Genomic DNA, 13,881 nt, shown 5'->3' with positions numbered 1-13,881 from the left:
TTTTTTTCTGATTCTTCTGGTCAGCAGATGACTCAGACCAAATGATAAATGTCAAGGGAACCAAAGGTTCAAGTTCCACACCTGTAACCCAGATAACCATGTAGATCCTGATGAGGTCAAAGTGGAAAGTCTTTCACCTACATCATGAATACAGAAACAGCCAGAAGCTCCCACATAAAACATATGAATGCTCAAGTGCACTACAAAATATTTTTGGCTGACAAGTTATTTCTGGTAGAATCCGATCCCAAAAGCTCTGTGACACCAGCAAAGAGTAACAGCTACATTTGAGTATTCTAGTTTAATGAGACACATTTCATTACCAACTTGGGTTATAAAAATAGACTGGAACTCAATCAAAGCTTGATGTTTACTATATAATACTGGCAAGGTAATTTATGATTTAAAAAAAAAAGAGAGAGAGAGGCTTCCTCTGAAATCTCTATCTAAGGAGGAACCTGATGGATTCACTCTATCTCCCCTGCTTTGCTGCCTCAGGAATTTCTTCAAAATCTGTAGTAACATGATTTTGTGTCTATTTTATCTACCTTAAGTCTATCTGTGGAATATATATTAACAATCTCCAGTCAATATTTTAGCTTATTTGTAAAAAAAAAAGTTAAATGAAACAATTCCTACTTTATAGAATCCTAAAGTGGCCATTTCAAGTACGATGTAATGTTCCCATGGAGGCTGTTGCTCATCAATCCGCTTAACTCAAGTTCTGGAAGGTGCCCAATACACGGACAGACTGCTCTCTGCTCAGACCCCAGGTATGAGGTGGAGAGGGGAGGGGAGGGGGCCCATCCCATCATCACTTTTCTGTCACTAAGGTAAAGGTTGTAAAAATTACACCGAGTCCTTTGCTTCTTCCCTTGGGTGGGATTAGGGATCCATCGTTCATGTATCTTGGGGATTCATCGGGTTAAAGCAAAGGACACGGCTGCCTTCTTTAAAGGTGCAGCCACCAACCACAACGTGCTTTATTTCTCCATGCTCCTACCTCCACTATTGCTCCTCCTCTGATCTACCCTGAAATATGACTAAATTATTTCTGCTCCACCACCTGTTGGGGAATACAAGCAAGCCAAAGATGGGCGGAGAGTATCAATCCCCATTCTCTCAGCTGCCCTAACGCTCACTGTGGCATTGCATACTGCACTGAAAGGTGAAGAGAGCCGGCTGCAGGTGGTGAACGGGCGAGTGGGTATCTTGACAGCAGCTTACGACCGACCCGTCTCCACTCCGTATCTCCCTCTGGATAAACAGAGCGGTGACTCGCTCAGACTCACAAATGCACATCCTTAATCCCGGAATGGGTTCCCCAGCTGTTGCAGGTAACTTGCTTTGGGATGGCACTTGAAGAAAACTACGTTTAGTGACAGTTTATGGCAAAGAAGGTACATTTGCTGGAAGAAGTTATGAAATCCATCCCAGAGCCAAATGTAAGGAGCTGTCGAATTATCCACCACAGAATTCACCCCCTGCAACGTATCCTGGTCTCAACAACCAGTTTGCTCCTCTGCAGCTTCACTAAGAGAGCAATGACACAACGACAACACACCAAAGGGTGTGGCCAGTGCCACCAAAGAATTGTGAACATTCACCAATGGCCAAAAGCCAACGAATGCTGGTGACAAATATCCATAGTCCAGATAGGAAAGTACTGCTGGTGAAACTCCCGAGATGCCCGTTTTCACCTGACACCTACCTCGCGGAGCGGGATGATGAGGCTACACAGGTTCTCTCCCTTGCTGGTAAAGCAGATATAATTCGTGGACACAAACATCTGCCCCAAAATGTGCATTTTGTTGAATGGAGTCCAGAGGGTGCAGTCTGTGTGGCCGTCTAGTTTTTCATCCTTGGGCAGCCGGAAAAGCGCACGGTATCTCTCACTCTTTGCCCTGGCATCAAGATCGCTGGAAAGCAAGAACGACGGCACTTCATCCAAGAGCGATGTCTCGATGCCTCCTAGAGGATGCAACAGTGGAGGTCCCCCGCCCACCTCTCCGCTCCTCAATCCTGCCAGACGCATCCCTACCTTCCTGGTTTTCTACGGGAGCTACCTCCACCCCACGACCCAAAAGCATAATAAAATTACTTCAATATGTTTAGGTCCCGTGTGCAGTCACTTTACAGTCAAACTTTGTTAAATGTTAAAGAATCTTAGGAAACTAGGCCTGACTAGGAAACCCATCCTTTTTCTGCTGGAATACAATAATTTCTAAAGAGATTATCGTATTCACACTTATCCAAAGCCACTTTTGAGGACTTATCTTTTTTTTTTTAAAGATTTTATATATTTATTCATAAGAGACACAGAAAGAGAGGCAGAGACCCAGGCAGAGGGAGCCTGATGTGGGACTCAATCCCGGGTCTCCAGGACCACGCCCTGGGCCGAAGGCAGGCGCTAAACCGCTGAGCCATGCAGGGATCCCGAGGACTTATTTTGAAGAAAGATCTAATGAGAATACAAACAAGCTTCATGAATCTGCTGGCTACCACTGTCTGCCCTAAAAAGACAACAAAATTGCCAGAAACACAGGAATAAGTCACCTCTTGGACTAGAGTTTCCAACCTTAGTTCAGTTTTTTTTTTTTTTTTTTCCTTTTTTTTGGTTTATCAAGTCAGGTGTTCAAACCACTCTTCTCAAGCTTCTAGGCCACCTTAGCCCCTGGGTGGTGGAGTTTCTGGCTTCACAGAGCAAAGAGGAGCTCCCCACATCATTCCCTCCCTTTTACCTCCGATTTGCTTCCATCCTCGCCTACTCTTACTTCCTTCCCATTTCAGAGGCAGAGCTATGGGCGCACACAAGCATCTTTCTTCCATGCCCTATCGGATGTCACTTTTCAAATGATCGGTTTTCTTATACTTTTAGCTCTGTGCTCCCTCCTTCCCCACACCTACCTTCAGCACAAACTCTTCCTTCTCTATCTTATATTCAAATCTTTTACATTCTAAGAAGAGCAATCCCTCCTATTTACCATTGAATTTCTGGAAAAAGCAGTCTGTACTTGCCTAACTCCCATTCCTTGCCTTTCATTTGTTATTCAGTCGGCTGCAGCGACACCATTCACCCTCAACCACTCTGCTGAAACACCAGACACCTTAATTGCAGTGATCTCTTGGCAGATTCAATGACCAGCTGCCTGCCAGTGATTTCCCTTCCATATATGATACTGGGCTGATCTTCAGTATGATGCTCTGCAGACAACTCAACATGATCAACACTGAGCCAGCACATCCCTTGGACATGCTGTCCCTCTCTCACTCCTCATCTCAGTTCAGGACAATTCCATGCACACATTCACACTTGAGGGCATTAACTCTTCCCTCACCTTCCCCCTAACTCCACTCCCACATCCGGACTTCCAGACTTTTCTGCAGCCTCTCCTCATCACACGCCGCACCACTTTCCAGACATCGATGGACTTCACTCCCTCTGTGCTTTTCTCTTGTGATTTCTGTACCACGTTATTCCCTCTGCCTGAAATATCCATCCTACTGAATCTGCATGGGTAGCTTCTACTACGTCTTGAAAGTCCACTCCAAGCAGCTTCCACTGAGGGCCTTTCCCACCACCCTGTGCCATCTCCCCACAGCACCCTGCCCCTAGCACCCCGCCCCTGGGACCAGAAGAGTTCCCATCACTTTGTGCCAGAGCTGGCCATGTCTGCCTCACTTGTTGACCTTTGAGTGCTTCAGACGGTCTTTTCAGTTCTGTACCTATACCAAGAAACGTTTTCAGAACCCTTGAAGTGGTTCAGAAAAGGTTACATTTCATAAAAGAAATGTAAGGGTTTCCTGTTTCTCAAGCGTTTAAGACTCTGTCTCTGTCACCTACCGTTTTAGAGCTGACACTTTTTTAGGAGACTTCTTTTTCAGTTTGGGCAGGGATCTATCTTGTTCAAATCCCTCATTGTCTAAGAGTTGCCTCATGGCTATGTTGGCGAGCTGCTCCATTAACTTGAAGGTCTCATTGATGTTAAGAAATACAGAGAAGAAATGTTCACTGGACCTCGTGCTCACTTTGATCACATCAGGCAGGAGCAGCGTGGCGTTCTTCTCGAGCTGTGTGATGTCCACCCACCGGATTACCAGCTTGGCTGAGCACAAGGAACAAGCTGGTCAACACCTGGCTCCTTAAAATCCCCTAAGGATCCTTCCATCTCACAACCCAACCTCCAATCTCGCTGAACTCCTTTTGAGTTTTCACGTCCATACTTATTACTGCTTCGCTTGTTTAAGAGACAAATTCAGACCACATAAGCTCTGAGTTCATCACTATTACGGATTCAAGTCATGTCAACTACATGTGTTATAACTTCAGGGAATCTTTATTACTTAATAAACTTTTCTTTTTTAAACAAATATTGGGTGAAAAATAATGGACTTTGCTTGCTACATAGTTAAAACACAGTGTAGACCACGTCGTAACTACAGATCTATTTATGGCATTTTGATGTGATTTGTGAGTTTAGGGCCAACTTCAGCAGACTTTCCCAAGCTTCCCTCTGAAATTATGGACAACTCACCTTCCCTTCCCATAAGGAAAGAATAAAAGCAAAGATGGTTAATACTGAGGTACATCCAACCCTGACGGGGGACCTTCCCCTTCCAGTAGCTGCAAGAATAATAGTTGACGAGCTTCTCTTCCTCGGGCATCCCGAACAGCCTGTGGAATTTCACAATGGCTTCTTTAAACTTCTCTGTGTCATCGTCTTCCTTCACATCATTGATCTTGTTATACTCCGCAATGATTCCCTAAAGAAGGAGAAAACGAGGCACGTGATGAGTATTAATAGGACTAGAGCTGCTTTTTTCTGCATGCTGTAAATATTGGAAAAGAAAAAAAAACAATTTCTAATGCTAGATTTTTTTAATTGACAAATTATTTTCAAAGACACCCCCCACATTCTAAGCCTGTTACCGAAGAGTATTCGTGTACTAAAAAAATCTCCCAAGTAACAATATCGATTTGATGATCTGTTTAACGGAGCTCATCATTTTAAGAGTTCACTCAGAATGAAGCCCATAGTTTTGTTCTACAAATGAGGAGATGTAAAGATTTTGCAAATTCTACTGCTTTTCCTAGCTCATCATGATAACAATCCCCAAAGGTCAATTTCTGCTTTTCTCAAGATCACTACTTCACTAAGAGAATAGAGATGGTTGGCTTTCACAGAGGCCAGGGGAGATCCACTTTGAACTGAGGCTAATTTGAGGTGAACAGGCTTTGGTAGCGTGCTACGTTAGGGAACTTTAGACAACCATGAAATAGCACGAGGGCACCCGACCTCTGGGTAGGGAGAAGTTGCCAGTTCAGAAGAAGGATGGTAAAACCTTTCCCAGTTGGCAAATATACCTACAGCCTATGCAACATTTCAAAGTTATCAATGCCTTTAGAGGGGAATAAAAAAATAGATATAAGAAGAAATAAATGAATGAATAAATAAAAGTGACTGAATTGGAACCCACTAATAAGTAGTAGCAGTTGGGTTTCTAGGCAATCCCAAAGGCCAATCAACTTGAGTAAGCCTGGAGACCCCCAAGTGGGCTAATACCTGTTCCCCCAGACCACTTAGCAGGGCTTGGACCTGAAGTCAGAATAAGGAGAATGTTCTATTAGGAGGGAGTGATGCATAACAAACCAAAGGATACCCATGTTCTGAGTGGAAGAACATTCAAACAGCATTATCCAAAGTCTACCAAATACCACATTTCTAGAATTCTCCTCTAATTTTAAGAAACAGAAATGTTTCTAGCTGAACTGAAACTCTGGAGCACTCGAGGGTCTAATACGCTAGTATCAACAGACCAGACCTTGCTGACTAATTTCAACAGTAAAGGCAATAGTTCCCATAAGATTCAACTCCCAACTTCCCCACCTTTAAGAAAAGAGAGGATCCAGAATGCAGAACCTCTCCTTAGTTTGCTTGTAATTTTTTTAGGCAGGTGGACTGGGTGATGGAACACAGGGATGGACTATCTCCTTCCTTCATGTTCTACATAACATAAAATGGGTTATCTTGGTTCCAGGCAACAGCTTCACATAACTTTGAAAAACTATTACAATCCGAATGTTTGGGATGTCTGATATAAACCTGAATACACAAAGGACACGGACACAGAATTCACGAAAAGTAAAAATAACTTTGTGAACATTAAAAAAACGTTCAACCTCATAATCGAAGACAGGAAATTAAAACAATAAGACCCCAACTTTTACCTATTAAATTTGGAAAATCATTTAAACAAGCAGAATGCTAAAAAGCGAGCAATGGTGTAGCTGCACAGGGATTCTAATATACTGACAATCTCTACTAAGGTCCATTAAAAATGTGTCAACTAACTCAGTAATCAACATTTTGTAATCTATCCAAAAGTAAAGAAACAAAAACTATAGGAAAACTTATATGAAGAAGTGTTCACCGTATTATATAACTGTTGGTGCCTGCCCCCACTGGTCTAGAAACTAAGGAGACTTCTAGAAAGAGAGGAATAGTAAGGTCAATAGTGAGATGATATTCCATTATTAAAATAACAACTAAAAATTATAACAATGCCAGTCAAGGAAACAAAGACATGATACAAAATGATATGCACAGTAAGACTTCTATTATGATAAAAATGCATTCCAGAAATCTAGAAATATACAAAACATTACCTATGGGCTTGAATTATGGTTGCCTCTGTAGTTAATTATTACTTTTATAATTTATAAAAGTTAATTAAGTCTCAAAACAAATAAATTTGTTGGTTCCCTTCATTACTGGACAACTGGGAATGCTTAAACCATTCATTAGCACATGAATGACATTCTTTCACACATAATTGCATTAACAGCAATTCCTTCCTCATAATTGGTTTCAGGGGAATTAAATGTGACATTTTTGATGTAATAAAAACAGTGAGAAGAAGGGCTATTCGACATAATTGGTCCTTGTTTTATTTTCTGTTTTTTTGTGTATGTGTTTTTGTTTTCCTCCTGGCTATTGTCACTTCTAAGCATCTGTTTCTTCCTACAGCTCTTACTTGTGTCTATTGCCCCAAGACCCTGCCATCCGAGGGAGGGCTAGCAGAGCCTAACCGGGAACCTCAGCAGCGGGTGGCTCCGGGATGGGGAAGAGGCCTCCCGCCCAGCCCCAGCCCAGTCAGCTGCCCCCCTGCCACTCGGTCAAATGAGGAACCTCCCCGTTTCCATTACTTCCCAGAAATTCAGACACATGACTCAGAAATGAAATGAAGAAGTCATAAAATCGGACGGGTTTTGTCAATAAAACAGCTCTCAGCTATCTGAGAACACTTTTTTGTTTGGAAGCTCCCACTTCCTCCCAGCTTCAAACTGACCTTTTAAAAATATGTTATTTTATTTTATTATTTTATTTTATTGTTTTATTTTATTTTATTTTATTTTACTTTATTATTTGACAGAGAGAGAGAGAGCGAGCACGCAAGGGGAGGGGCAGAGGAAGGGGGGAGAAGCAGGCTCCCCACAGAACAGGGAGCTGGAGCGAGACTCGATCCTGGAACCCTGGGATCACGATCTGAGCAGAATGCAGATGCTTAACTGACTGAGCCACCCATGAGCCCCAAACTGATCTTTCCCAACATCTTCCCCATTCCCATTTTTTTTTTAACCCTCTTCACTACCTGTCTAGTTTCTTTAATTATGACCATGGAGTAAAAACTGAAACCCACCATCTGGAAGCAGTGAAAAGTATCCACCTTGATGGGCAAGGTGTGGGAGAAACGGAGACTATGTTATTCGTGCTTTTGTGCTGCGCAGCCCTCTCTGATTTTATGTGGTCTAGTTAAAATTCAGTTCTCTCCCTCCAAAATATCAGACCCTAAAAAGCAGTGGTATTCCACTTGTTTTTCTGATTATAAAACTACTGTTTGTTCATGTAAACGTTTAGTGAAAGAGAAGAAATCAAGTAGAAATGGACCATCCTGTGTAATTTCAATGAGAAGCGAACTATCAGATCACTTCCTAGAATTCCTCCTTAGCCTGGGTGTAAAGAAAGGCCTTTCTAACTATGACTAAAAATCTGGAAAGGATTTCTCAGTTTGACTAAATAAAACATTTAAACATTCCATGGCAAAAACTATCATGAGCAAAGTCAAAAGACAAATGACAAACTTAGGGAAAATGTCCATGATCTGTATCACCGACAAAAAGCTAATGGCCTTTATATAAAAGAACTTTTAAAAATTAAAGAAATATAAGACCAAAAGTCCCACAGAAAAATGGGTGAAGACTTGAGCGGATAATCTACAGAGATATAAAAATGGCCACTGAACATTTGAAAGGTGTTTAACTTCACTCATAAGTGAGATAAATGCAAATTAAAACAACACTAAAATACTTCTCCCCCATCAGATCGGCAAAACTTCAAAAGCTTGATAATCTACTTTTCTGGTGAAGATGTGGGAAAAGAGTCCCATACGTGGCAGTGGGAATGTAAAATGGTACAACTTCTGTGGGTGACAATCTGGCAATATTAAGCAAAATGACACATGCATTTACCCCTTAATCTGGCAATCCCACGTCTACCAGTTTATCTTAAAGACAGATCCCTGGGCAGCCGGGTGGCTCAGCGGTTTAGTGCTGCCTTCAGCCCAGGGCGTGGTCCTGGGGTCCCGGGATCGAGTCCCACGTCAAGCTCCCTGCATGGAGCCTGCTTCTCCCTCTGCCTGTGTCTCTGCCTCTCTCTTTGGCTCTCGTGAATAAATAAATAAAATCTTTTTTTTAAAAAAAAGATAGATTCCCCACAATACAAACACACACACACATACACCATGTATATTATTATATGTGTGAATTATAATTCATGCATATACTATGTGTGTGTATATATATATAATTATTATATATATAATTATTTATAATTATTTATATATATTATTTATAATATTGGAAACTACCTAAATGTCCAAGTGTAGGAGAGTGCTGAATTCTCTACAGTACATACACACATAATATGCACCTATTAAGGCCAGCCCGGGTGGCTCAGTGGTTTAGCACCACCTTTAGTCCAGGGCGTGTCCTGGAGACCCAGGACTGAGTCCCACGTCGGGGTCCCTGCATGGAGCCTACTTCTCCCTCTGCCTGTGTCTCTGCCTCTCTCTGTCTCTCATGAATAAATAAATAAAATCTTTAAAAAGAAAAAAAATATGCACCTATTAAAAAGAATTAGACATTATATGCAATGTGGGATCCTGGATTGGACCATGGGCGGGGGGGGGGGGGGGGGGGAGGATATAAAGTGGGAAAACCAGTAAAATCCAAATAAAGTCTGTAGTTAACATTTTTTCTAAAGACTTATTTATTTGAGAGAGAGAGAGAGGGTGCATGCATGCAGGTGCACGTGCGAGGGTGAGGGGCAGAAGGAGAAGAGGGGGAGAATCTCAAGTCTACTTCACACTGAGTGGGGAGCCTGATGCAAGGGCTTCATCTCAAGATCACGACCTGAGCCAAAACCAAGAGTCAGACGCTTACCTGACTGAGCCACCCAGGCCCCCCCTATAGTTAACAATACTACATTAATGTTCACTTCTTAGTTTTGATAAATATACCATGATTACAGAAGATGTTAACATCAATGGGAGCTGAGTGGTAGGGTCTATGGGAATTCTCTGTCCTATCTCTACAATTCTTCTGTAAATCTAAACATTAATATTTCAAAATAAAAACCAAACTATTAAAATGCTTTTTTTAAAAAAAAAAACAACTAACATGTGGAACCTCTCTATGAAATGATACGAAGCGTTACCCAAGAGTTATTGAGTGAAAAGAGCAAATGCAGAGAAGCATACATACTTGAAGCCTTATGTGTAACAATTAAAAAGAAGTAAGAAAAATATCTATATCTGCTTCTTACAAAAAAGAAACCCGGGAAGGCTAGACCAGATAACAATGAGTTTGGTTAACTGCAAGGCGTTGGGGAGAACAGGGTGGCGAGGATGCAGAAGGGAGTAACATTTGGGGTAATTCAAACTTTTGGAAGCAGGCTAATATTTTCTGCATGCAAAAAATAAAGTTAAAAGTTAAAGTTAAAAATAAACCGACAGTGCAACAAAGAAGAAAGGGCCTGAAACTGAAAAGCAAACTGAAACAAAGGGTTGCTTCTAGGACGGGGACAGAGAACTACCAGCGGAGTCTGGGACAGCCTGCTAAGGCAGAAGTACAGAAGCGCTCAAAAAAGGAACAGGGCCATGTCACAAGGATGGAGGAGGTAAGCTGCAGGTGTTTCCTCTCGCTAAACCTGGGGGAGCGCAAATACCAACATAACTAAGTCCAGTAATGAAACAAACAACTGGAACACACGGGAATCCATGAGTCCCTATCAACACTGGATAGATGAATAAATGACAAGCGAGCTCTTGCTGATGGCAAACTAGCAGGTGCCAACTGATAAATGAGAGAGTGCTGGAGCTGGAAAATCATTGTTTTGTAAAAACATCACAGCAAAGATCGGTTCAGACAAAAAAAAAAAAATCATGAATGGACACTACACCATGGGGAAGTTCTGATAAGGAGTAGGATGTTCGCGTAGCTTTGAAGTGTTTTCCCACAGAAAATTTGTAATTGTTTGTTATTTGAAAAGGCAAAACCGTCCAGTCTACAGCGGGGAGCCCAGGGAGGCAACACCTTGCTGGGTTCCTATCACTGACAAGGGGAGGTGGGTGGGTATCATTTGCCTCCGGAAATGATCCTCTTACAAGGACGTAAGGTCACGTACGAAGTGTTCCACCTGGGAATGCATAACCAGAATCAAATCCCAGGAAACGTCTGACAAAACCCAAAATGAAAACCGTCCCGTTGAGGAAAACAGAACCTCACGCTTAAAAATGTGAGTGTCATAAAAGACAAAGAAAGGCCACAGGAAAAAGAAAGAAAGAAAGAAAGAAAGAAAGAAAGAAAGAAAGAAAGAAAGAAAGAAAGAAAGAAAGAAAGAAAGAAAGAAAAGCCACAGAAATGTTCTAGAAACGATCTAGACAAGACATGAAAACCAATTCAATAAGCTTCCTAGACTGGATCGGCCGCTGGGCCTAAAGGCAAAAAATGCCAGACACTGGGTCAGCTAACAAGACTGGAACAGGTGCCAAATATTAAAGTATAACGTTAATGTTAACTTTATTGAAAGTGTAACTGCGGTGTTCTTATTTAACAGAATATTCCCAAAAATACACACTGAAGTATGGGGGGGGGGCGAGGTACTCCGCTCAAATAGAAAGTAAATGAGCACGTCAGGGATAATGTCAACGGGGTGAAATGTTAGCAACAGGAGGATACTCAAGAGGTCGACAGGCTCTCATTTTTACGACTTTTCTGTAAGTTTGAAGTTATTTCCAAATAAGAGTTGAAACAAGACAAAGGAACCCACTACCTGTATTTTCCCTCTCACAAATGTGGTGATGTCGTTCTCGTTTTCAAAGATGGACAGTGTCTGCAGCAGATTCTGCTCAAGCCATTCCCAGTGTTCGGTGATTTCTTTTCTGGAACCACCTGTGAGAATAATAAGATGATTAAAAAAAATGATCATAGAATTTTGGTGGGAACCTAAAAGATACTTTTTTAAAAATTTTTTTTAAGATTTATTTATGATAGTCACACACACACACACACAGAGAGAGAGAGAGAAAGAGAGAGAGAGAGGCAGAGACACAGGCAGAGGGAGAAGCAGGCTCCATGTAGGGAGCCTGATGTGGGACTCGATCTCGGGTCTCCAGCATCGCACCCTGGGCCAATGTGCCACCCAGGGATCCCCCTAAAAGATACTTAAACAGGCTCACTTCCTCGATACGCAGCATCACGAAAGGAGACCACGGTTCTAACAGTTCTGCCTTTACATGCTTCCTCCCTTTCAGAGGAGACAGAAGACACGTAGGCTACGGAAACCCAAGAGTAAGCACAGGGTTACAGTCAGGTCTGGTCAAGGGGGTTCAGGATGTCCCCGACACGGCTTCCAGGGAGAAGGTAGCAACGTTCCTCCGCCTGCCTTCCCTGGATTGGGACTTGAGCACTGCCCTCTGCTCTGCTCCCTTCTAGAACCTGCACTTCACAGGGCGCCCCCGATCGTGTTAGGACACTGGGTTCCAGTTGTTAAGCTGCAATGATAGAGAGTTGGGCTGCCCCTGGGGAGCTGATGCAACCGCCTCCTGTGACGGGCAGAAACGATCCCGCTCACTTCAATCATGAATGAGACGGGAAAGTGGCCACTGGGGAAGAGCTGCCTGGCTCCCCCAAGCACGGCTCCTCGGGATGTGCCGGGATGGGGTCATCCTCACTGCCTCGGAGCACGTCCCTACCCTTAAGAAGCGCAAGCCACCCGGCCTGGCCCCTCCACGCCCATACAACCGTGGCCTTGTAGCGAATGTTCCCGGCAGGGCTCTCGGCCCACGACTGTGGGGCATCGCACGGATGCGGTCAGGACGTGGCTGTAAAGACGAAAGCCCTTCCCCTTTCCTTCTTGCCCTGGGATTGTTCCTGATCTTGCAGAAAAACACAGTTTCATAAATCGCCCGCGTGTCATGTACATAAACCGCGTGTGTGCCGCTCGTTCCAGAATTAAGGACTGATTTTGTGATTCCCACTCACTCAACCTCCAGGTATCTCCTCAGATGGCCAAGAGTTCTGTTACCTGGTTTAACGGCGCCTTGTCTGCTCTTTGTTCCCCGTCACCTGTAATTCGAGGCGACCAGAATCTCCGTCTGCGTCCGACAAAGGGCAGGAGACAGAAAGGTCTACAGCGCTGCTCAGGACTGTTGGGGGCACAACTAGGATCCCTTTGAGACGCGGTAGGTTTGAGGGGTTTCAGAATCAGTGCTTGAGGAGAGGAAAACACAACCAAAGGCGAGTTCATTTTCTTTTCTCTTAAGGCTAAACGCCGGAACCGCCTACGTGGAACCCTGACGGGGGACGAAAAGCAGGTTTCTTAGTGGAGGAGCAGCCCTGAGAGGACGCAGAGGAACATTCTGTAGCCTCTGTGGGCATCACCCGTGGCTCACTCGCTGGGGGCCACGGTCAACCCCACACAAGGGCAACTGATGACTCTGCACCACGACATCACGGTGAGAACTAGAACTCAGGACACCTGGGTCCCCCTCCCCTGCCACCAGCCAGTTGGAGGACTTTAGACTGTTTAATCTGTAAAACAGAGATGAATGAAAAACAAAACAAAACACAACAAACCCTTTGCCCATCTTAGAGCAACGTTATAAAAAATCCCGAGGAATAATGTCCACGGAGACACTGGAAAGCAGGAAATATTTTGCAGACGAAAAGAACAATGCCCATTTGGAGTATTTCTGTGGAGTGAGTTATTTTGGAGTTTACCAGAGAGCTTTCAAACATTTCAGAGTTCAAATTTTGGAATAGTCCCTGGAAACCTTTTTTTTTTTTTTTTTTACTGGAAACCTTTCTAAAATACACTACACCCTTCCTGCGTGGAAGCAGGTCCCTACCGGACCAGCCGCGCTGGCTGTCCCACCCAGAGCCCCGCCAGTGCCTGCCATGCACCCCACAGCCACCTGCACCTGCCGCCCTGTCGGAGCATGCACCTCCCGGGGGCCCCAGGCCTGCTGAGCTTCGGCACCCCGTGCAGCACAATTCCCAGCGTCCCTCTGATCCCGCTGCTCCTTCTGCCCCCACCTAGGCTGAGCGCAGACGTGCCTTCCAGACGCTGGTTCTCAGCTGGTCTGGCCATTGACGGGTGTCAACCAGGTCGCCACACCAGCTACGGGACTTCAAGGTCCCTGTTATCCTGGCTGCGGAATCCAACCTCACTAACCCTCAGCTATCCTGGATGGAAAAGTGCGTCAGCTACAGGACCTGGGACAGAACAGCTACGCGCTCAGCTTTGCACATGCTGCCGC

At 43.9% G+C, this 13,881-nt stretch overlaps 1 protein-coding gene across 1 annotated transcript in view; it reads right to left on the bottom strand.

Annotated features, from left to right (window-relative positions):
* TBC1D9 (TBC1 domain family member 9) overlaps nucleotides 1-13,881 on the bottom strand; it is a 113,332-nt gene that overhangs the window by 39,067 nt on the left and 60,384 nt on the right. Inside the window, exons 3-6 of the mRNA XM_026018484.2 lie at nucleotides 11,394-11,512; nucleotides 4,536-4,764; nucleotides 3,845-4,106; nucleotides 1,712-1,919 (exon numbers count right to left, since the gene is read on the bottom strand). Of these exons, the coding sequence (XP_025874269.1) occupies nucleotides 1,712-1,919; nucleotides 3,845-4,106; nucleotides 4,536-4,764; nucleotides 11,394-11,512 (818 nt within the window). The remainder of the gene's footprint in view (nucleotides 1-1,711; nucleotides 1,920-3,844; nucleotides 4,107-4,535; nucleotides 4,765-11,393; nucleotides 11,513-13,881) is intronic.

The sequence above is a fragment of the Vulpes vulpes genome, chromosome 4 (genome assembly GCF_048418805.1).
Source record: "Vulpes vulpes isolate BD-2025 chromosome 4, VulVul3, whole genome shotgun sequence".
NCBI classification, from domain to species: Eukaryota; Metazoa; Chordata; class Mammalia; order Carnivora; family Canidae; genus Vulpes; species Vulpes vulpes.
The sequence above is the reverse complement of the archived record's forward strand: the minus strand, read 5'-3'. Positions and strand labels throughout refer to the sequence as shown.